General features: G+C 42.3%; 3 protein-coding genes across 7 annotated transcripts in view; 2 read left to right on the top strand and 1 right to left on the bottom strand.

The window, feature by feature from the left end:
- LOC105916024 (signal-induced proliferation-associated 1-like protein 2) overlaps nt 1–6,644 on the bottom strand; it is a 132,351-nt gene extending 125,707 nt beyond the window's left edge. For 2 of the 5 annotated variants that reach the window (XM_012850317.3, XM_036126532.1), the window contains exon 1: nt 6,432–6,641. The gene's annotated coding sequence lies outside the window, so the exon portion shown is untranslated. Of the gene's footprint in view, nt 1–6,431 lie in introns of all 5 variants that reach the window. The other 3 variants (XM_036126533.1, XM_036126534.1, XM_036126535.1) reach the window with 2 other exon arrangements.
- Nucleotides 6,645–7,737: 1,093 nt separating this feature from the next.
- map10 (microtubule associated protein 10) lies at nt 7,738–10,491 on the top strand. The gene is made up of 2 exons (XM_012850315.3): nt 7,738–9,364; nt 9,395–10,491. The coding sequence occupies exons 1-2, from the start codon at nt 7,860–7,862 to the stop codon at nt 10,053–10,055; spliced, it is 2,166 nt and encodes a 721-aa protein (XP_012705769.2). The 5' UTR covers nt 7,738–7,859; the 3' UTR covers nt 10,056–10,491.
- A 245-nt stretch (nt 10,492–10,736) lies between these two features.
- ntpcr (nucleoside-triphosphatase, cancer-related) lies at nt 10,737–17,584 on the top strand. Its single transcript, XM_012850316.3, has 5 exons — nt 10,737–10,842; nt 12,032–12,194; nt 12,287–12,389; nt 14,495–14,704; nt 17,086–17,584. The coding sequence occupies exons 1-5, from the start codon at nt 10,809–10,811 to the stop codon at nt 17,170–17,172; spliced, it is 597 nt and encodes a 198-aa protein (XP_012705770.2). The 5' UTR covers nt 10,737–10,808; the 3' UTR covers nt 17,173–17,584.
- Nucleotides 17,585–22,394: the final 4,810 nt, after the last annotated feature.

The raw sequence follows: 22,394 nt of genomic DNA, 5'->3' as shown, positions 1-22,394 counted from the left end.
TTAATGACTGGCCAGCCATCGTTCCCTTCATTGTGCCGCGCTGGCAGGCATGTAGACAAAACACGTGGGGTGGGTCAGCAACTTTGGGAGGCCTTTTTTTCCAACATTCCAGATACAGACACTAATGAGTTCCTGGGGGAACCTAGACTGCAGACATAATTCATCTTTGAGAGAGAGAGAGATGTTTTCCAATATGCCCGACTAGCAGATACCCTAGAACGTATGAGCCTGATGTCTTTTTTTGTTGGGGGTACTGTTACATTATTGCCATGGAGATACAGCTCACTCCCTCGCTGGAGGCATTTGCGCTGTTGTGCTCTGGTAGATGAAACTACAGCCGTTACAAATGTAGTATTTATACCCAGTGAGCGAAAGTCAGCAAATAGCAACAGACCTTCATCTTTAAATTTTGCAGTATTTATTATGCTCTTCAGCTGTGAACCAAGAACACCCACAGTTGTGTCCTTAACGCCGCAGTAAACAGACCAAATAAATACAGCTACACTCTCTGCTGATTTGTGTCGACTCTCTGGACTACATCTGTAACTCAGGGGAATATAGTGAGGATCATATTTAGCTCCGTCTGTCGGTCATGTGGAGCTTAGCCTAGACAAATGATGTCGTGTCAATAGGTCATATTCAACATTAAGGTTTAAACTGGCTTAAGCTGGATATCATGACGCTTTCATGACACAAAATACCATCGTAATGCCCGATGCATCAGAGTAGAGTAGTACAACTGCAAGTTCCTAAGTGTAAAACACAACACGGGTTGGACGCTTTAGCCCGGCGCAGCTTTATTAAATGTATAACCATGTTTTATTGCTGTTGAAAAATTTATTTACAAGGATCATCAATTAATAGCCTACTTTATTGAAGCACCATTTGATTTAAAGCAAAGGATTCAGTCTTTGTGCGTCTTTGTGACTGATGAATCTAAAATAATGTAAAGTTAAGTTGTTCTACTGGGATTTTCCTGACTGTAACTAGTTTGCGGAGCATTTACCACAGTTCCAGTGATACAAACGTATCAGTCAGAGGAAGAGATTAAAAAAAAAGAATCCCCAGCACTTTAACTACCATGGCACTTAGAGGACAGCCATTTGTCTGGACTAAGGAGTTGGATTACAAGACTTCAACAAAACCCAAGTCGCTGCTGAAATCTCCTAAAACCTTGTGGGAAAATGTCCTGTTGTCTGATGAACCAGACTTTAACTTTTAGGCAAACATACCAAAAGTTGAGTTTCTCGGGTGAGTAAAAGAAGCATAGTGGTGGCAGCATCATGCTTAGTGGTTATTTTACTTCAAATTTAACAGGTTTTTCTTTTTAAAAGGGATGCATTTACAAAAGAAACTCCACACACTTCTGAATCGAAATGTTCAGTGGCATGCTGGAGAGGGATTTCATATTTCTGTGTCACGCTGGGTCCATGCATCCATTCAAATCAACAAAAGAATGCCCTGCCCAGAAAAAATGAAGAGGATTGTAATGGAGCAAGAATTTAGACCCAAATCAGACCTGAAGAGGGCTGTAGACAAAGGATCTCTTCCCGGTCTGATAGATTTGAAGAAATGATGGACGGTAGGCAGAGCAAATATTGTCAAATCAAGATCAGGGCGTGCACACTTCTTTACATTTTTTTTACCACACTTGGCATTTTAACAGGACATTTTCAACAGACCTTGGTTAACTGATATTTAATTTAAATCAACATATCATCCTCTCCATTCAGCCATTTTATATATTTTTTTTATTCTATGACCCATAGACAACCAATGATCAGCAGAAGATCCATAAAGAGAAAGGTGGGAAAAGATACAAGACATCAATCAAGATGAGGATTCTGCTTACGTTCAAAAAAAAAAAGTGACAACAGCTAAAATCCACTTCTCCAACAAGAACGGCAAACAGATGCTGAAAAGACCTCCCCAAGCACCATGTAAAGCACCAGAAGCTATGCTTTTTAAATGCACCGTCCATCTGTTCCTGCTCCACCGGATCTGCTTGAACACATCCATAACAAACACGCAGCTTCTGAACACAAATTGCTAAACAAGCAACGAGGCAAAGGCAGAGCAACGCACATATTCCCAAGAAAGCCACCGCAGGCTGTAACGTCTCACTGGGTCCGAGGCATAATGAGTGGATAGATGGTACTGCCGATAGAGGGATCGTTGGGCTTTCTTTTGACTCACCGTGGTAAACGGTGATACGTGCAAGCCCTTGAGCAACGACACATGCAGCCTACAAACATAAACAATAAATAGTCTTTGGAGGTCCAGCAAAAACTAATGTGAAGTCAGTCAGAGCACCATAATCCGTTGGTAGTTTATTTTGCGTTCTTCCATGAGTCCCAGAGAGGATAATAAAATGCTTTGTCAGCACTACTTAGGCAAATACCGGTGTTCTTACAGCCGACATATTTTTTATTTATTTTTTTGCGCATTTAGAACTTATCAACTAGCTCACATCTCTCGTGAACACTCTGTCTGTAAAACAAAGTCCTTATGACTTCATCTTTTCTGTCTCTAACAGGGATACGTGGGCTTAAATCCCTCCATAAATCCAGACAGCAATCAAAACAAAGGCTGATAAAATGACCAGAAGAAAAACTGTCTGTCTAAACAGCAGCAGGCAGCATGTGACCCCCCCCCCCACCCCGGCCGCTGGTTGGTTGGTTGGTTTTGATGCAGCAGGATTTGGGTGGGTGGGTCTATCGGGGGCTGTCTGCTCGCCAGACACTCAGCCAGTCAGCTGGCACAAACCCGAGCAGGTCTGCCTGATCCTCGTCACATGCGCGGGATGTGGGATCTGTCAGAAATTCGCCTGCCACATGCTTTGGCAGGCTTCTTGGGTGTATTACGGAATAAAGAATTGCAACACCCCCTCGCGCTCTGAACCCTTAGACCTTTTAACGGCTCCGTCAAATTTAGCACAAAAAGCACAAGCAGTCATAGCAGCGGTAGAAAAGCACCGTGAGAACCCAGGGCCAGCGCGAGGGAAGACCGCACGACCGGCCAGAACAATCAAACCTGCCGGAGGCTTAAGTAACCTGTGTATAGTAGCGACACATTTCACAACAACTTCCTTCTCCCAAACCAAAGATAGAAGCTGTAACTCTAGCAGGGCGTCTCCAAGGCCACAGACCAGAAGACACCCTAAGCATGCTCAGCAATGACAACAACTGGATATGGCCCGCAGGCTTGTCCCGGGAAGCCGTTTCTCGTCCAAACCTGACAGGTGGCTTATTGTTCTGCTGGGAACACGCCGCGCAAATTATTTATTTCGAAAGACACGTCTGTCTGCCTCAGTCAGCCATTGTCTGATTCATAATGCAGACGTTGCTGTTAAGAGATGACAGATGAAAACACATTTCTTCTTCAAGGCCCCCCCCCGGTGCACCCTGCCCAAAGGCACGGTGCAACGGATCTCCGTCGAAAGCAACGACTCAAAAACCGGACCATGCTGAGATGCAGCGTGCTGCTGCCCGCCAGAGAGATGGGTTTCCTGAAATTGCCTTTTCCCCCCCTCTTTTTTAAATGGAGAAACTTGTCTTTAACTTGTCGCCTCTGTCAGTCTGCCCCAGGGCAGCTGTAGCTACTAACGTAGCTCACCACCGTCAGGGTGTGAATGGGTGAATGACTGAACGTAGCATAAAGCGCTTTGGAGGTCGTCAAGCCATTTACCATTTAACACATATTCTATCTCTCTCCAACCAATTCCACAATGATAGATACCATGTTTATTGGCATCATGTAAAAAAGCCTTTTCACTGGTGGGTTATATATAATGGCACCCATGATGTCAATACTTCACACAACCTCTTTTTGCTTATGAGAAAGCATTTAGGTTTCTCTGAGATTTCACAAGATTAACGCATTCAGCTAGAGCAGGGGTGTCAAACTCATTTCTATATGGGGCCACTTTGGCATCATGAAGTCATTAAAAGGGCCGCTTGCATGTGTAGAGACGATACTTTTCATTTCATAATTTCATTCCTGTTCACACAGTAGTATAAAAAAATGCACAGTAACATAAAAGTAGCACTCTTAGGCCCAGTTTATACAGTTTATCTGCCAAAGAAAGTTGATATTGGGGTGAGTTACACTTACAGGAGGCACAGTTTTAGCCACTTTATACACTATAAAAGGATATATGCCTTTTTTTTTTGGCTCTCGAGGGCCGGATAATGTACCTTGAAGGGCCAGATTTGGCCCGCGGGCCTTGAGTTTGACACCTGTGAGCTAGAGGGATCATTCTTCTTTGCAGAGTCCTGGTTCCTCCATTATGGACTCTTTTTTTTATTTTATTTTTTTAGGATTGCCCAAACGTTTTCCATAGGATTTAGGTCTGGGGACTGAGATGGGGATTGGAAGAGGAAGATTTAGTGTCTGATGAAAACCTTCTGTCGTTCTAACCATATGTTTCTGATAATTACCCTACAGAAGACTGGTTTTCAAATTTCCAGTAGAGACCCAACCGATTTTTATCTAAAATCTTGTATTTCAAAAGTTAATGAGGCCATGCATTCTAGCTTGTTGGATGAGAAACAAGCCCACGGCATCACAGATCCACTGCTTTGCTTGACAGTGGCCGAAAGATGCTTTTTTTTCCCCACATTCATCCCACCTGGAACATTTGTTGTCAAAAAATCTCAGTCTTATTACACGAAAGCACACGTTTCCGAGCAGAACTGAGAAAACTCCACGTGTTTTTTTTTTTTACTTTTATTAATATCTATCTTATACATATTTTATAGAGTGGTTTGGATATCTTTTATTCTACTTTGACAGATGTACATGTAGACTGAGCAACTGTAACAACATAATTTCCCTCTGCGATTAATAAAAGGCTCTGATTCTGATTCATCCGCTCCTATTCAGACTTCCCCTTGAGTGCTGTAACAAAAACACAGGCTTCTCAATGCCAGCTTAAAGGAACAGGATCAAGTAAAAAAAAATGATTTAAATTAAATTGTATTTGGGTAAAGTTTCCTCCACAGAAACATCAGATGTTTTTCACACCTCTCTACATATGCACTAACAGCCATTCGGGTTAACAGTCATTTGAAATATTGCCTCCCTGAGAAGCAAACTTGCGGTAGCTGGAGTTCAGCCAGTCCATTTCTAGAGTCAAAAGAAATGCTGAATGCTATTCCAGGCTACAGAGAGGCTTTAGCAATATTAAAACACTCCTGTGTCTATACTTAACTCAGCACAGCCCCGCAGAAAACTTAATCTTTCCCAGACATTAAGCCCTGTGAAATATATTGCTCTCGCATTGATCTCAACACTCCAGGAGAAAGAGAACTCTGCTTGATCTGTTCAGCTAAAAAAGGGGAAGGAAATGCAAATAAGACAGTGAAAATTAAGCAATAGAGTCTTAGATTAAACTAGTTGCAGTCTGCAGGGTTCCTCCTACTAGACATGGGGCCTCTTTATTTCCCTTTTATTGGGATTTTTTTGTTGTTGTTTTTTTTGTCAGTGTACAGGCTAAACTTCCTGCAGGAAGACAGCAAAGGATATGGAGCTGGAAGACAAACAATATTTGACTTAATCTCCCAGAGGGGAGCACTGTGCTGCGAGTTGGAGTTGAACGGGCTCCAGAAGGAGCCAGCTGTAAAGCGAGATTGTATATGCGTACACGCAGACTGTCGGTTATTATTTATGGAGAATCCAAACAAATGTGACGTTAGGGGAAAGTGTTCTTTGTCTGAACATGCGAGCAAAAAATAATAAAAATAAATGCACACATACATACAATTACCACTCAGGACAGAAGCAATCGTGCTGCGCAAGAATTATTATGAATACATAACGACAACAGAAAATAAAATAAAAGCAAAATCAAACACGTCCTGTGTGAATGGAAATGTTGAGTTGTATTTCATTAGGACAAATCCAGATGGAGAATGGCATCTATGTCGCCCCCTACCGCTTACACGAAAGAGTTACAGCAAATACATTCATTGAAAAAAAAAAATTATCTGGCGCGCGCAGGTACGCACACGCGCACACTTCAGGCTCCATCATTAAATGTCAACCTCTATTACAATAAATATTATCAGTCCAGGAATACAATTTACATATTTTTTTTTACTTTGACCCGTGTGATGCTTTCATGTGCCCGTATTAACAAACAGAGATTTGTTTGACTGACCTATAATAAGCTCCGCTCACAAACACAGATTATAGATGGACTCCTGTTTAAATATGGAGTCCGCGTGTTATTAAGCTGAGTGTTTAAACTACAGCAGCATCAGCGTCCCAGGGCAACTTTATCCTTTGTGTCCACCGTTACACCAGTTCCGCTGCACTCTCTCTACCTCTTTCGCTCCTTACTTTCACCCTGCACAGCCCACTTTTTTCCCCCCTACTTTCCTGGTCGGTTCTGGGCTCAAAAAAAAAAGGGGGGGACATTCCGAGCTTACCTCTCAGCGTGAGCGGCGTCCTTTTCCGCGTTTTTAACCCGGGTTAGTTATCCTAGAGGCGGGCGGAAACCAGCAGCCGCAGCCGCTCCAACATCTCCCACTTTCAGTCCCAGCCTCCAGACTGAAGCAACACGGACCATAGCGATTTCCATCCACTCCAGCACCTATCTCCGTGATGACAACACGCAAAGAGGGAGGGGGAGAGACTCCGCCCACATCCACGCTGCTGGGGTTAAAAAAAAATAAAAAAATAAAAAAAACTCACATCGGGTCTTCTGTGTTATTATTCTACTCCTATAGGCTTATATTGATGGGGACTAATGCCACAGTTGAGACTAAATGCAAACAATGAGGCCGTCATGTAAACAAAGTAGGGTTGCCCTGATGTCTGCTTTGGTCCCAGCTCCACAGTGGCACCATCTGGTGAAGGGAAGCTGCTCCCGCGAACTATCTGAATAAAAAATGCCCACAGCGCTGGTTATGTATTCTTGTTTTACCTCACTTTCAGCGCGATTTGACGGTTGTTGATCCAAAATATCTATAGTTGTTTATGTTGTAAAAATAAGATGCAAATCATTTAAAAAAAAAGAGAGAGAGAAAACACTGCACACACAGGTAGTCATATTCAGGTAATTAGAAGGCTACTGAAAACGTTCAATTATTTCAGTCACTCAGTTCACGAAGGGAAGCGTATCATACATATTAATTACACAGAGATTAATGTTCTCAAGCCTTCGTTTGATTTTCATGATTTTCAGTTTACAGCTCATACAAACGAAAATCATTTCGGGATAGAATAATGCATCAGACCAACACAAAAATGTTTTTTTGTAATTATCAGGAGGACTAGATTAACCAAAATCTGATTAATGAAAAGTAAGGTTCAGCTTTACAATCCGATGGATCCAGAGGACATTTACGAACTAGAGTGGGCAAATATTGCTAATTCTTGATTTGAGATGCTGAAGCAATCCTATCAAAGAAGACTGAGAGGTGAAGTTGAGTAAACACGTCTATTAAGACAGTTATGTGCAAATTTATGGCACGTTTTAAAATAAGCAAACAAACAAAACAAAACAAAACAAAAAAAACTCCAGACCTGCTTTATTTTTGGTGGATTCTTATTACTTTAATAATAATAATAATAAAAAAAAATACATAGAAAATACACAAAAAACAAAAACAGACCCAAAAAAAGTAGATTAAATGTAATAATATAATACTACTACTAATAATAACAACAACAACGACAGGATTTTTTTTAAAAGAACAAGAACGTGAAGAATAAGCGTGACTTATTCTTAACTACATTTCCCAGATACCGCTGTGCTGTGATGACGTCACGCTTCTCCGACCGTTTCCATGGGACCGGTCGGAAGCTTGCGGATCAGCGCCCAGCCTGCCTGCCTTGATTAGCAGCCTGTGTTTATGATGTCGGAGGACGCTCCGGAGACTCTGTTCTCATTTGAGCTGTTGGTGGATCACATCCGACTGCAGACAAACCACAAAGCACCCGACAGGCTGGCCGTCGGGCTGCGCTTTCTGGACTTTCCGACGCTGCTGATTTATCAGCACCCATCTGAGCGCCTTAGCTCTCACCGCCGCCAGCCTGCGCTAAACCAGCGGGACTTCCCCTTTCACAGGGGCAAGTCTTGTTTCTTTAAAATGAACCCGGGCTCTCTCCGTGTCCGTCTGTCTGCCGCCCCTCTGCACGCCATGGTGCTGGATGTCACCGAGGAGACGAGCCCCAGGTTCCTCGGTTCCTCTCTCTTATCTCTGGCTGAAGCCATGGGCAGAATCAAGCTGCTTTCCAGTCCCTCTGCCCACACAGGAAAGGGAGTCGTCGCCGTCTCCGGCCTCTCCGGGGAGATGATCGGAACGGCGTCCCTGAGTTACAGGCTTGTGTGTCTCGGGGCGAGTTTGCTGCCACACATGACGGAGGGGAGCGGGTATGAAGGCACGACAGGCCCAGGGGGTCAGGAGGACCAAGAACGTTCCAAGGAGAAAAACAAACCGGGGAGCATGTGTTCTCCCACAGGGAGCGAGTCACAATGTAGCCTCCAAGGTGGTGATCCAGGAGATCCAAAGATCCGGTTAGATGAGTCTGAGGAGGATGACGGCGCTGAGAGTCAAACTGAGGAAGATCTAACTGCGTTCTGCCCCCCTCATCTCTACTATAGCAACACGACGCCGTCGCACAATGGGAACACAGAGCAGGATTGCAGGTCGTCTAATCTGCTGGACGCTGAAGGCCGTACGTTCGAAGATTCCCTCTGCGCGGGGGAGGAGGGTAAACGGAAGGTTTCCGGTTTCAAAGCGGCACGCCGGGAAATGACGCACGCTACAGAAACATCCGGCAGCCGAGAGACGGACGTCCTCAGGGGGGCCCTGCGGCGGCTCCCGCTGCTAAACGCTCTCGTCGCTGAACTGTCGCAGTTGAGCGTTCGTCCCGATCCGGCCCACAACACCGGGCCGGCTTCCAGCGATCACAGAGACCCACGGCGGGCCGAGTCTCTGGAGGAGGACCCGCAGCTCACCGACGGCCATTTATACCGTTTATCTCCCCCCAGAAACTGCTCCACGCCCCTAGTCGACCCCGCAGAGGTGCAACACGCCCCGAAAGAGACCCCGAGCGCCAGGAAGCCTCAGAGGAAGAAGCTCGAATACGGAACGACTAAAACCTATCGACTAAGGCTAAAGCAGATCTCTCCTGTCAAAGCGAACAGTCGCGAATGCAGGGCGCTGACGACGACTGACACGCGGTCACGCAGGACAAAAGAAACGGAAAAGTCAAGGGCCGGAGAGGTAAAGTCCAAAAAAAGAGGGTTCCTGCCCAATCAGAGGCCCAACCTGGACGATAACACCGGGACAAAGATGCAAAGCGACGCTGCGCTGAGAGGAACGGTCACTCTGAGGCCTGCAACCCAGCAGGGCATCCGAGACAGCCGCGCACAAGATTTCCGTCCCCAGACGGAGCTGCAAGGTCGTCCCGTCAAGCAAGGGCATCACGGTGCGTCGGATCAACCAGATCCTCAATCCGACGGGTACCAACCCGCAGATCCGCTCCCCGAACCCCCAGAGAGGCGAAGCAGCAGGAGCAGCAGTCCAGACTCTCTCTTTTCGCAGGGCAGTGGTACTGCAGATGATGCAAACTACGCGGATGACTTTGACAGTCTTGAATCTAGCAGTACTTCCTCTCCTAATCCGGATAGAAGCCCAGAGCTCCTCGGAGCCAAGGCCCCAAAGTCTCCCATCAGCCCTCGTTCCTCAAGATCTGAAGGTTTCCAGAAGAAATCGGGTACACACGTCATCCCACTTCACGCCCGCTCCTCTGCTCACAGCAACGACGAGGAGAGGCCACGTTCCTCGCAATCCGTCTGCTCCAGAAAGCAGGCGGATGCGAGTGGCCAAACGGAGCAAATCTCCAGTGCTGAGAGTGTTTTAACGTCGAGAAGCGAAAAGGAAAAGTCACCCAGGAGCCGCAGCCTTGTCAGAGGATTCCCTGCAGAGTCCACGTCCTCGGTGGAGGAGCTGGAGGATGAGCTGGGATCACTGGATTTCAGAAAAGAGTACAAACACATCTCTGAGCTTGTAGCCAGCAAACTCCCAGGGTACACAATGTAGAGAAAAAAAGCATTTATGGTGACCTAAACTATACTGTTTTTTCTAAATGAGGAAAATTTTTAATTTTATGCTTCGAACAGCCGGTAGTTTTGAATAAAGATAAGCTTTTCAGACCATTTTCTGCTTCTTTCTTTTATTTTTCACTAAGTTATAATAGAAATGCATCTGCTTGTTTGTAACAAAAGGTGAAAAATCTCTTGTTTCTTCTGCCAGACAGCAGAACATAGATAACGTCTGTTTTTCCTTCAAGTTAATATGTGTCTGACTTGCTTTGTCATCATTTTAACAGCAGACTAAAGATCAGTATTTCTGTTTGGTTTTGCTTTTCTAGTTTGTGACCAATTTACTGTTTATTTTAACTAAATAATAATTCATGAGGTAGTAAGAATCTTCTGTTATAACTTAATTTATTTAGGTTAGACACTGCTTACACGTGTGTTATTCACGTACTAAATAGTGGTTTGACAAAGAAAGACGTCTAATGAAAAAAATAAAATACAAGTTTTCCTCGTTTTGATAACTTCGGATTTCTTTGTAAATAAAATGTTCAAAGAAGAAATTTTGTCGAAACACTATAAAAACCTTAACCTAAATCCGGCTACAGACCGTCAACCAGTTCTAGATTTAATGTTTTTGGCAAAAACAATCGAAATTTGTATTAAGTGAACTCGAACCCGCAGTGCGCATGCGCGAAGAGTGTGTACGGAAGCGCGTCTGTAGCAGCAGCTGCTGCACTGCACGGTGAAAACTGCGATGTACAAACACGTTTTTCTGACCGGACCTCCAGGTAAATAACAACACATAGTGTACCCGCTGTTGTTGAAGACATTTATTTATTCATTTTTTACTGTAAATCATCCGCAGTCAGAATGCTATCCCAACGTAAGACTGAATATCGCTGCTCCTAATGTTAATTAGCTCGTAGCTGTTCAGCTCTTATATAGAAGTATATTCATATTTAATACATTAGAATGTCATTGAATGGCCCATTTATTTCCGTGACGCCATCCCCGTGTGAAACAAATATAGATTCATTTCACAGACGGATGTTTTCAAGCCTTTATTTCTGTGCTGTGCTGTACAAGAACAACAATAACACAAATTGATAAAAACAGAGTATCAAAACACTACTTCAAATAAGTGCCAAAGAATAACGTTGAGTTTTGATACAGTTGATACAGGTAATAACGTTAATTACATTTACGATTAGAACATTACATAAAACCAATAAAAGAGCATTTGTGACACAGGTGTCTTTATTACCTGCTTAAATGTTGTTATCCTCAAAAGGTACTTTCAATCTGGCGAGGCTCATCAGAACACATATTCTATTTCTTAAAAATATGTTGGTCTGCTACTGTGCTCCCTCTGTGTAAGTAATGCATTAAATTTAAAGCTGTAAAGCACATTTTTAAATTCCCTAAACTTCTCTTCTTTGGACATTTCATAGACCTGTGGAAACGCTAAACGACCGTTGACAAACCTCAGTATATGTTGTTACATTATAATAAACAAACACAAACAATTAAGTGTTGTTAAACCATGTACAATCACAGGGTCTTGCAAAACCTTTATGTCACTTGAGATTGCATTTTTCCATGTCACATAAATGTACATGGATGGCCCAAAGATTTGAAATTTGGTCTCCTCTGACAAGAGCGTGTCCCTCCCCTACAAGATTTGTAGCAAATGGTGCTCTCTGTTTATTACTGTTGAAGATAGTTGGTTGCACCGCATTTTAGTCAGGGGTGCTTTTAATAAAGGGGGCTGAATATGAATGCATGCCTCACCTTACAAATTTTTTGTTGTTTTTTTTTTAAACTTATTTCAATAACTTACGTTGTAGTTTGCTGTTGGAACATTACAACATGTAGAAAGATTCAAGGCTCAATAAGACGATGCACTTCCTGTAGAATCATGTTTTTATTCTGTTTTTTTTTTTTTTTTTTTGTACAATATCTGTTGTTTTCCTACAGGTGTTGGGAAAACCACTCTGGTCCAGAAAGCCTGTGAAGCTTTAGTGTCATCAGGAGTGGGAGTGGAAGGATTTTACACAGCAGAGGTCAGGGAAGGAGGCAGACGGGTCGGCTTTGATGTTGTCACACTTGCCGGAGAGAGGGGCCACCTGTCCAGAATCAGGTGGAGGTCTCGCCCACAGCATCGATACCAAGCTACCTGCCTTCTTTCATCCGCTAATTTCGTCTCGCCCACGCTTCATTTTTATCTCGCAGGGAAGGCGCTGGCGCGTCTCACGGCGGACGGGAATGCACGGTGGGACAGTATGTGGTTGATGTGCCCTCATTTGAAAGCCTGGCCCTGCCCCTCTTCAGACATGTAAGGCTGCGAGCAGATGCCCTTTAAACTCATCTGTTCAATTAGACCCTCCTCCTCTCCACTTATAAATCATCCAACCTTTGATTTCCTTCGCAACCGATGGAATAATTGGAAGCTTGCAAGCGCGTAAATTCCACAGTGACGTTTTTAGTGTTGCTGGTGCCGTCTGGCTGTCACTGACCGTGATTAATCCTGCATGTAAAGTGAGCCTGGAGTGACGCCTGCACATGTAAAGGGAAGGTGTCTGTGCCACGGCGTCACATGGCTCGCTTTCGTCTCGCTTTGTACGCTATATATGCAATCACTGCAGCTCGTTGGAGCGCGCAAACATCGTCAAAGTCATGTAAGCATGCTCAACATATCAATTTTTTTGGGTCCGTTTAACATAAGTGGTTTTATAGTGCTGATATACATTAAGTTGCACTTTCGAGTTCATACCATTTTGTCATGCTGCAACCGCCGTCTTTAATGTGATTTATTGGGATTTTACGCAACACACCGACGCAAAGCAGGTCATAATTGGGGAGTGGAAGGAAAATCCCATCGTTTTCAAATAAATAAATAATAATCTGAAAAGTGTGGCGTGCACATTTTCTCTGTTACCCTTGAATACATTTGAGACTTTCCTATTTAGAAAATAGATTTAGCCTGTTTGTAATTTAAGCTTAGTATTTTAGCAGCTGTGCTCGGAAGGCGACTGAGTTTTTTTTTTTTAGAGAACATTAATGAAGAGACCAAGGAAATCAGCAGACAGATCGCAGAGCAATTGTAGATAAATTAAAATCAGGATTAGGTTATAAAGCAATATCCTGAGCTTCTAAATCCCTAAGAAATGGCAGTCCGCCTAAACCGAAAGGCTGACCAAGGAGAACATTAGTCAGAGAAGCAGACGTCCATAGTATCTCTGGATGAGCTGCAGAAATCCACAACTCAAGAGTAAGTGGAGTCCACAGCTTTTAGCTGGGTACTCCGAACATTTGGAATATTTGAAAGAGGAGCAAGAAGAAAACCATAAAATGTCCTGTTTTTTAGTTTGCCACGAACCATGTAGAGAACACAGCAAACATGTGAAATAAAGCACTCTGGTGGTTAGAAGGGAGCTCTTTGGCTTAGAGGTACATCTCTCTTTGAAGAGGAACATTAAATCTACACACCGTCCCCACCTTGAAAGGTGGTTGTGGCAGAATTATGCCGTGGACCGGCTTTTCTTCTGCAGGGACAGGGATGCCGGTCACAGTTGATGGGAAGATGGATAGAGCCAAATACAAGGCAGTAGTGGAAGAAAACATGTAAGAGGCTGCAAAAGACTCGAGACTGGTGTGAGAGATCCTCTTCAGTGCCGCCAGACCCACAAGGAAATGGTCTTTAGATCAAAGCATATTAATGCGTTAGAATGGCCCAGTCAAAGTCCCAATTGAGAACCTGAATAGACTTAATCACGACTTGCAGATGTTCTCCATTGAATCTGACTGAGCTTGAGCTGTTTTGCAAAGAAAAATCACATGCTGTACATTTTCAGTTTCTAGATTTGCAAAACTGATGGAGACACACCCAAAAGTGTTTTTTTGGTTGGTATTGCAGAGAATCATGGTTCTACAAAGTATGCATTGACTTAGGGGAGCTTGAATACAAATGCATGTGAAACCTTTTAATTGTGTAATCACAATTATGGACTTTTTTTTTTGTTGGTCTGTCACAAAAAATTCAAATAAAATGAATTAAAGTTTAAAAAATTGTAAAATGAGAAGGGGTTCAAGGAATATGAATGTGCAGTTTCTCACTAAGTTAATTTTTTTAGGTTTTAATAGTTGCTGATAACTATGATAAATTAATTCAGCTTGGAAATGGATTTTGTTGCTGTTTTTCCTGCATTTTGTAATCATCCGTAGCCTGGTTATAGAGCCGTCCATTTCGTAATTTCACTAAATCATTTTGTCACTTCAATTAAATTATCCTTGGGTTTTATTGCACGTAATTTTAAACAAAAATGATCAGAGCAGCGACTACACAAAAAAAAAAAAATCACCTAAATTATGACAAACAATTTTTGTGATTGTGTTTGTATTCACACGGTGATTTTTCGTTTCCTCGTCTCGTGTCTGCAGACGGGGGCCGCCGATGAGGGCAGCAGGAAGGTGTTCGTCATCGACGAGATCGGCAAAATGGAGCTTTTCAGTCCGCCCTTCATCAGAGCGGTGAGGCAGACTTTAGACGGCTCGTCCTGCACGGTACTGGGCACCATCCCCGTCCCCAAAGGTAAACCTCTCGGACCGGTCGAGGAGGTCCGAAGCCGGAGAGACGTCAAGGTTTTCACCGTGAGTAAAAACACCGCGTCACCCGCTGGTTTCAGCACATAACCAAAAGGAGATATTTGGGTCAGTGTTGGAACTGTGTAGTCTCACAATAGCAACAGGACAGTGTTTCCACTGTATCCCCTTAGTGTTAGGAGAGCAGAAGGGTCGACCCTGCATTATCTCCCGCAGCCGCGGCAGGATTAAGTCTAAATCACGCGTGACTGATTCAACAACAAAGGGGTGTCTCAAATGTCAAAGTAATTTCTAACGGAGGTCTCAGTGATAGACATTGTCATGCAAAGCGCTCACTGTATTGCCGTAGTTATTGTGTTAAACCAAATCAGGCTCCGAGACGGTTGAGAGATTTAGTTTGGACAGGAGGACTTTGCCTGACAAAACTATTCGTACTTCTTGAACTTTGTCACATGAAACAAATTTTAATAATTTTACATGATAACATCCACATGAGGTAGAGTATAGATGTGGAGTTGAAGGAAAAGTATACATGGTTTTATTTTTTATTTTCTTTCAATGAAAAATCTGATCATTCAGATTGGAGGGAAAGTGTTTATGCACATAAAGTTTCTATCTGTGCCACAGATTCTCAGTTGGATTTAGGTCTGGGCTTTGACTAGACCATTTAATTCAATTTTATTCAATTCAATTTTATTTATATAGCGCCAAATCATGAAACATGTCATCTCAAGGCACTTTACAAAGTCAAGTTCAATCATATTATACAGATTGGGTCAGATTATACAGATTGGTCAAAAATGTCCTATATAAGGAAACCAGTTGATTGCATCAAAGTCCCGACAAGCAGCATTCACTCCTGGGGAACCGTAGAGCCACAGGAAGAGTCATCTGCATTGTACATGGCTTTGCTGCAATCCCTCATACTGAGCAAGCATGAAGCGACAGTGGGAAGAAAAACCACCCATTAACAGGAAGGAAAAACCTCCGGCAGAACCGGGCTCAGTATGAACGGTCATCTGCCTCGACCGACTGGGGTTACAAAAGACAGAGCAGAGACACAACAAGAGAGACAAAAAAGCACAGAAGCACACATTGATCTAGTAATCTGTTCTACATTAGATGGTAATAGCGGGTGAGCCGTCTTCTCTGGATGATGTCACAATTTATTTATGGATCTGCTAATCAATTCCAGTCCCACCGGTTTTCTTCCAGTATTTAGTGCTACTTCCTATCAACTGTGACCAACTTCTCTGTCCCTGCTGAAGAACAGCATCCCCACATCATGATGCTGCCACCGCTGTTTTTGGTGTATTATATGTGATGATGATTAGTAGGTTTTTAGTTTTTCTGCCACACATGGCCAAAAGACATTAAAGCTTGTGATTTTGTTTTATGCACTAACCCAGCTTTAAACCTCTTCAGAACGTCCTTCCTGACCTGTCTGCTGTGTTGTTTGGTCTTCATGAGAATGTTTGTTCTCCAACATTCTCTTAAATATCTCCTGTGCCTTTCTAAGAACAGCTGGATTTATACTGCGATTAAATTTAACACGGTTGAACTATATTTACCATTTCGCTGTCTTCAGACAAGAACTGGCTGCACTGGATTTTATTTTGGGCTGTCAAATTGAAGGGGGCATATTACCTACTCTACACACTTTTTAGATTTTTATTTCTAATACATTTTTAAAGCTTTCTATTAGGGATGGGCAATATGGCTTAAAAATATATTTTAATATTTATATTGAAGAAATTATTTAAAAAACTTAAAAGCTTTTATTTCAAGCATTTCGTCTGAGAGTTGACCTGAATTCAAAGTGCAACTAAATACAAGCTGTGAAACGTGCCTGTAAAACAAGATGGCGGCCCTGCCGTTGTAAACAACGAAACTATAACAAAGTGTTTGTGGTTTTACACAATAAGCTAACCACTGGCTTCACTTCACTTGTGTAACTTCAGACTAACTTAAAAATAAGTAAATGAGTAAATTAAAGTGCTTCGTAATATGATAAAAAAAAAATTCCTCTTTACAACATTTTGACAAAATGTTTTCCTAAATATGTTTTCAGCATTGCATGCTATTTTCTTCATGGAAGCCCGATGAGTGCATTGGCAAAATAAAATCCCGATTTTGCAAAAATTAAATCTTAAAAAGATAGCAAATTTAAATTATTCGATTAAATCAATCCATCGCCCAGCCCTACTTTTTTATCATTTTCCTTCCACATCATATCTAAGCAGTAGTTTGTGTTGATGTATCCCCTAAAAGCCTTTCGCAAGTTGCTGTAATTTAATAATCTTGAGGAGGTAGGTTTGTTTTGTCTCCTGATGGACATTTGTGAAATATTATTCACTTTACTACCTTTTTTTTTCACATTGATTGTTTTTTTTTGTTTTTTTTTTCCACTCCTGTCTTTTCCCGTTCAGGTGTCGAAGGAGAACAGAAACGCTCTTCTTCAAGATATTTTAACAACCCTGCAGGAGTGTTTGAAACGGGGCAGACAGAACCAGTGAAGGGAAATCTCTCGTGCAGTTTGTGCCTGTTTTCGCTGACGCGGACGTCACCGGTGTGCATATACAGTATGCTTCACACAAGCTGACTGTTAAGTAAGTCTGTTCACAGTCAACAATGGTGTTGTGACCTGCTGTACTCTGCAACACGGTGAGAGGAGAGCCAGAGCTGCTGGACGAGTTGTTGTGTCACATGTACATGTTCATGTAAGCAGTTTTTTTGCTTTTGTTTCTGTTATCGCCACAAAATGAATTACATGCTAAATAATTAATTGCGTGAGATGGAACTCGACAGGGCAATACGTCCGGTTGGCTTTGTGTATGTTTCTTATCGAGAGTTCAGTTTTCAAGTCCTCTGGTTTTCCATCATCACAGCTGATGTTTTCTTTCAATAAAGGAGCGCACAAAGCACTGACCCTGGTGATTCTATTAATTCTTTCCTACACAGGCCTCCCTGGTGTTTATCTTTTCAACCCGAGCCTTTGCTCACCGAGAATCAATCAATATTTAACTGTGCAAAGATGTGCACTCTTTTCATGGGTTCATTCACCCGCTACGGCAAAGAAATAAAAGGAAAAAAATGCAGCACCTTGCCAAAAATATGTATATACCCCCTGCACATTTTCACTTTTTATCACATTACCGCAACAAATTTGAAATCACGTTACTGGAAAATGGAGCTACACAATATGGGGAATCACAATCATCCTGGTATCAAAGAGGTGATAAATCGCTGTTGCAAAGGACTGCTTGCATACAATCTTTCTGCGATTTTAAGTGCCGTGCATTAAAATTTTGCTGACTAGTAACATTTTAGTTTTGTTGGATAGAATTGAACTGCCCTCGATCCCCACATGGTATATTTCTAGTGGCTGAGATGCTGATGCGACACTATTATATATGATATATCATTCATGATATCATGCAGCCCTATTGGAAATTTATGTCCGACACAAGGTAGACCATTACTGATAATTATAAAGTGCTTAAAAATTATGCGTGGCTCTTCTTTCTTTTTGCAAGTAATTCAGTAATTGCATTCCTGCCATCCATCTTCCCATCAGACTTGTAAAAAACAAAAACAAAAAAAACGGTCCCACTTCATGAGGCTCCCACTGCCATGCTTCAGCATGGGTATGGTGTGTTCATGGTAATATGCAGTGTTAGTTCGTTTTTTTTTCTTATAATCTAACCCATTAATGGGTATAAAACTCAGTACAGGGTAATTGGGGGGGGGGGGGGTCAGAGTAAAGGAGGGTGATTAAAAAAACAAAAAAAAAACATGTATATTTATTCCAGTTTCACAGCTCTGCAGTACTTTTTGTTCTATCATTTAGGATTCACTTAAAGGCTGAAAACATGACAATTTCGAAAAGTTGAAGGGGTGTAAGTATGTTTTCCAATGAACTGTGAACACATATTTTCTCTCAGCAATCAGCGTTTCTCTGGTATTCCATTTTAGGAGCCGTTTTTGGTCATGCAAAGGTTGTCATCCACATGATAAACCTTATCGTTGCTTTCACATCATGCCGTGCGACAAAGAAATAAGCTTAACTGTAGTTGTGGGGATTTTGTGTTGCCCCCCTGGAAATTTGTTTCCATGTTCCACCAGATTACACCGTAGGATAAACAGTAACAGTGAATTAAGGATTTATTAAATTTTTTTTTTTCAACGTCGGAGCGCTTTTGTAAAGGATTTGCAGCAGAGCTAAGTGGAGGGTTTAAAGCCACAGAGGAGAATTTGTGGTCCAACCTGCAGTAAAGGTCATCTCTTTGCGACCCGCGGTCTGTTGATCGTATCGACTCGCTACAAGTGCAACTCTTGATTCCGCGAGAGCTCCGACTCTGACAGCTGTGTTGAAGCTTTAAATAGCCAGCACCCTCTGGCAAACAGCTTTGTTTGATTTATTTATTTCTTTTTTTTTTTCCAGCATCGAAATACCTTCAGGTCGTTTCAAAGTGATACAGAAAAAAAAAAGAAAAGAGGGGAGGCTTTTTTGGCTTGTTTTGCAGCGCCTGCTTGTGTAACTGATGTGACCTGTCAGGCTGGCTGCAGAAAGAGCTGCCAGCTGCGATCTGCGTCAGACGAGCCGCTGCGCAAGCATCTGCTCCCTGGCCTCGGATGACCGGCGCACAACTGGATCAGCTGGCAACCCCCTCCCCACGCTTTAAAGTAGCATTTTCCTTTTCGATATAACGTGGAAGTACGACGCATCGCATCGTTGTTTTAGGTGCGGACCGCTAGGTAACCAGTAAGCCCCGAGCGGCGCTGCTGCAGGGAGATTTCTCTGTGGATTGGTGATCCGCGGCTCCCTGCAGCAGGGTACCAGATGGGTTACGTAACAGCGACAGAGACCTTGCCAGTTCTGCCAAATGGAGAGGATGTACACACATATGGACGCATCTGATGCTTTATAATGTAATTAGCATCCATACAGTCCATGTTGTCATTATATGTGCCTATTTACTAGTCAACCCCAGCTTGTGACATTTGACGTGGCCACGGCCTTGAGCTCATCCGTAGCACATGAACGCCACGTGTTTAGCCGCTGAGGAACACAAGGAATTGTAGTAGAACATAAAAATTACATATATGAAACATAAACAATGGATTTTATTTTAATAACTGGTTTTGGCAAAGAGGTGTAAACAGACTTTCCTTTTTAATTTGGTCATATGTTTTGGATCATGATCTATTTTCTTGCAGAGGCTACTAGGTTTATGTTTCAAATGTTCCTGTATTTCGAGAAGATTCATAATACTAAGCACCCTACTGAGGTTTCTGGGGCTTTTGGAAGAGAAACAGCCCCAAAGCATCATACATGCTCTGCTGTACTTAATATAGATGTCATGAGGCACTATCCTTACCTTAACACTGTATGTGGTGGATAAACTACAGTCCTCATCCAGCCTTCCTTCTCATAATATAATTTGACTTAAACATAATAATCATTGCTCTGACTGTAGAAATTGACAAGTGCCCCCTCACACACAAACCCTGACCCTAAACCTAGCCCAGTTTGCATTGTGTGGACCTTGGAAAATGTCCCCTCAATGGCAATTGTCCACACAACGTTGGTCTACTGTCAAGTTTTGGACCGCACAACGATACACAAACAAGTACACACACACACACACACACACACACACACACACGCACACATAATATTAAATGTCCTCAAACCAAATTGAATGTTTGAGGTTTCTAAAGTTTTTCAATGAGATCATGCTGCTGCAAAATATGATTTATTTTAAAGCTGTTTACACAACACTTACCTAAGGTTATTACACTTAAAACTTGAACTTATTAATGTGTACTAAGCAAGTGCTGCCTGAAAAGTACATGCATACAGTTGATTACCTTCATATTCACACAGGCCTAAGTTAATCGATGTCCATTTCGCAACAGACGTAGACCCATTTGCTCTGAACCTCTGGGCCATGTTGTTAAGCCGCACCCTGAACCCTTTATCCTTCCATCCCACAGAGGGTACAGCAATGCAAGGAGCTTACCGACAATTCAGGACAAAGGGGATTTGGCTGTTTGGTGAGAGGGTGGGAAGGGGAGTGAGATTTGATGGGGGGTGCTTAGATGTGGAGAGTTCTCTCCAGTTATTGCTCTTTGTGGTCCTAGCCCAGGAGGCACACTGACAGCTGCAGACAGAAAGGAGGGGTGGGTGTGTGTGTGTGTGTGGGGGGGGGGGGGTGATGTATGGTCCGGGAAGCCCTCGGCTAAAAGGCCAAACACAGCTGATAAAAATCTGACATATTGTTACACAACAGCCTGCCCAAGCCTTCCGAAAGCGGCCCACGAAATTGACTATTTCCTCCGAAAAACATATAACACACACTGAGATGTTGAGCTAAATAAACTACTTATCTTCTGCAATGCCCACCCTGTCAATGGAGAAGCCTGCATATGGCGAGTTTGTAGAAATACTCCCTGAAATCAAGGTCATGTCTCAGTGTCAAGCTGGTTTGAGCACTCCAACAATTCCTGCCAGGCCCTGAGTGCAACTGTGCAAACGACAGCCAGGCACTGCGGGCACAGATAGATTCTCTATGAAGCTAAAATCGAACCTTAATTTATCTTGTGAGAAAAAAAAACAGCAAATATTTTTTTCATTAAATGTTTGTTTGGTTTGTGGGGTGGGATAAATACAAAAGGTCAGTATTGGGAAGACTACATACACTTTGTACAATTTAAATCAGCTGACTTAGTAGGTGAAACTTGAACTCAACTGGGAGTTCAAACAGGACAATGATCCCAAACGAGCATCAAAACTGATTCTGGAACAGGTAAAACATTAGGATTCTGTATTAGCCCCAATCGCAAGCCTTTCAAAATGTATATGCCATGTTCCTGCCATGTCTGTGCCAGCAAAGCATCCAATTTAAACAAACTCTACCAGTCCTCTTAAGAAGAGGGATCACATATAATGATATATAAGCAGAGATGGGGAAAGTATCCTAAATATAACTTCCAGTAAGAGTATATACTCTAGTAAGAGTACCCTTACTACAACATATATTTTACTCAAGTAGAAGTAAAAAAGGACACAATCAAAAATACTCAACTAAGAGTAACGTGCTGTAGGGATCCAGGGGAAAACATTAGGCTGATTTAAATCTTATCTGTCTGACAGTTTCCAGTTTGTTCATGTAAATGATAAATCTTCTTCTAGCTCCAGGGCACTTGTGGAGTACCACAGGGTTCGGTGCTCGGGTTACACAAACACACACACGCACGCACACACACACACACACACAAATATATATATATATATATATATATATATATATATATATATATATATATATATATATATATATATATATATATATATATATATATATATATATATCTGTCCAGCAGCTTATGCTGGACAGAAATCAAAATCAATTTATTTCACACTGCTGAATTCTCATACTGTTCTCCAATTTGCATTGTTTATTTAAACAGTAAATGCTGACTCGATGTATTCTGTTGGGTTTCTTTAGATAGGAAACTTTTTGACCAATCTGTCTGTATGATTTAATTCAATTTGACTTTGTAAAGCATCTTGAGATGACACGTGTTGTGAGTTGGTGCTATATAAATAATTTTTTTTGAATAGTTACAATCCACCTGTGGATAGAAGCTTGTAGCTGATGGCTGCAAAAAGCATTTGGTCTCTGCAACTTGACGAGGGACATATAACCAAATACTTTTGGGGATGTACATA

The sequence above is a fragment of the Fundulus heteroclitus genome, chromosome 22, assembly GCF_011125445.2.
Source record: "Fundulus heteroclitus isolate FHET01 chromosome 22, MU-UCD_Fhet_4.1, whole genome shotgun sequence".
NCBI classification, from domain to species: domain Eukaryota; kingdom Metazoa; phylum Chordata; class Actinopteri; order Cyprinodontiformes; family Fundulidae; genus Fundulus; species Fundulus heteroclitus.
This window is presented reverse-complemented; position numbering and strand designations above follow the sequence as displayed.

Coding starts and splice junctions, on each gene's coding strand:
- ntpcr (XM_012850316.3), top strand. CDS start 10,809: ATGTACAAACACGTTTTTCTGACCGGACCTCCAG. Junction 12,390..14,494: donor CCCTGCCCCTCTTCAGACAT/GTAAGGCTGCGA, acceptor TCGTGTCTGCAG/ACGGGGGCCGCCGATGAGGG. Junction 14,705..17,085: donor GAGACGTCAAGGTTTTCACC/GTGAGTAAAAAC, acceptor TTTCCCGTTCAG/GTGTCGAAGGAGAACAGAAA.
- map10 (XM_012850315.3), top strand. CDS start 7,860: ATGATGTCGGAGGACGCTCCGGAGACTCTGTTCTCATTTGAGCTGTTG. Junction 9,365..9,394: donor AGGCCTGCAACCCAGCAGGG/CATCCGAGACAG, acceptor ACAAGATTTCCG/TCCCCAGACGGAGCTGCAAG.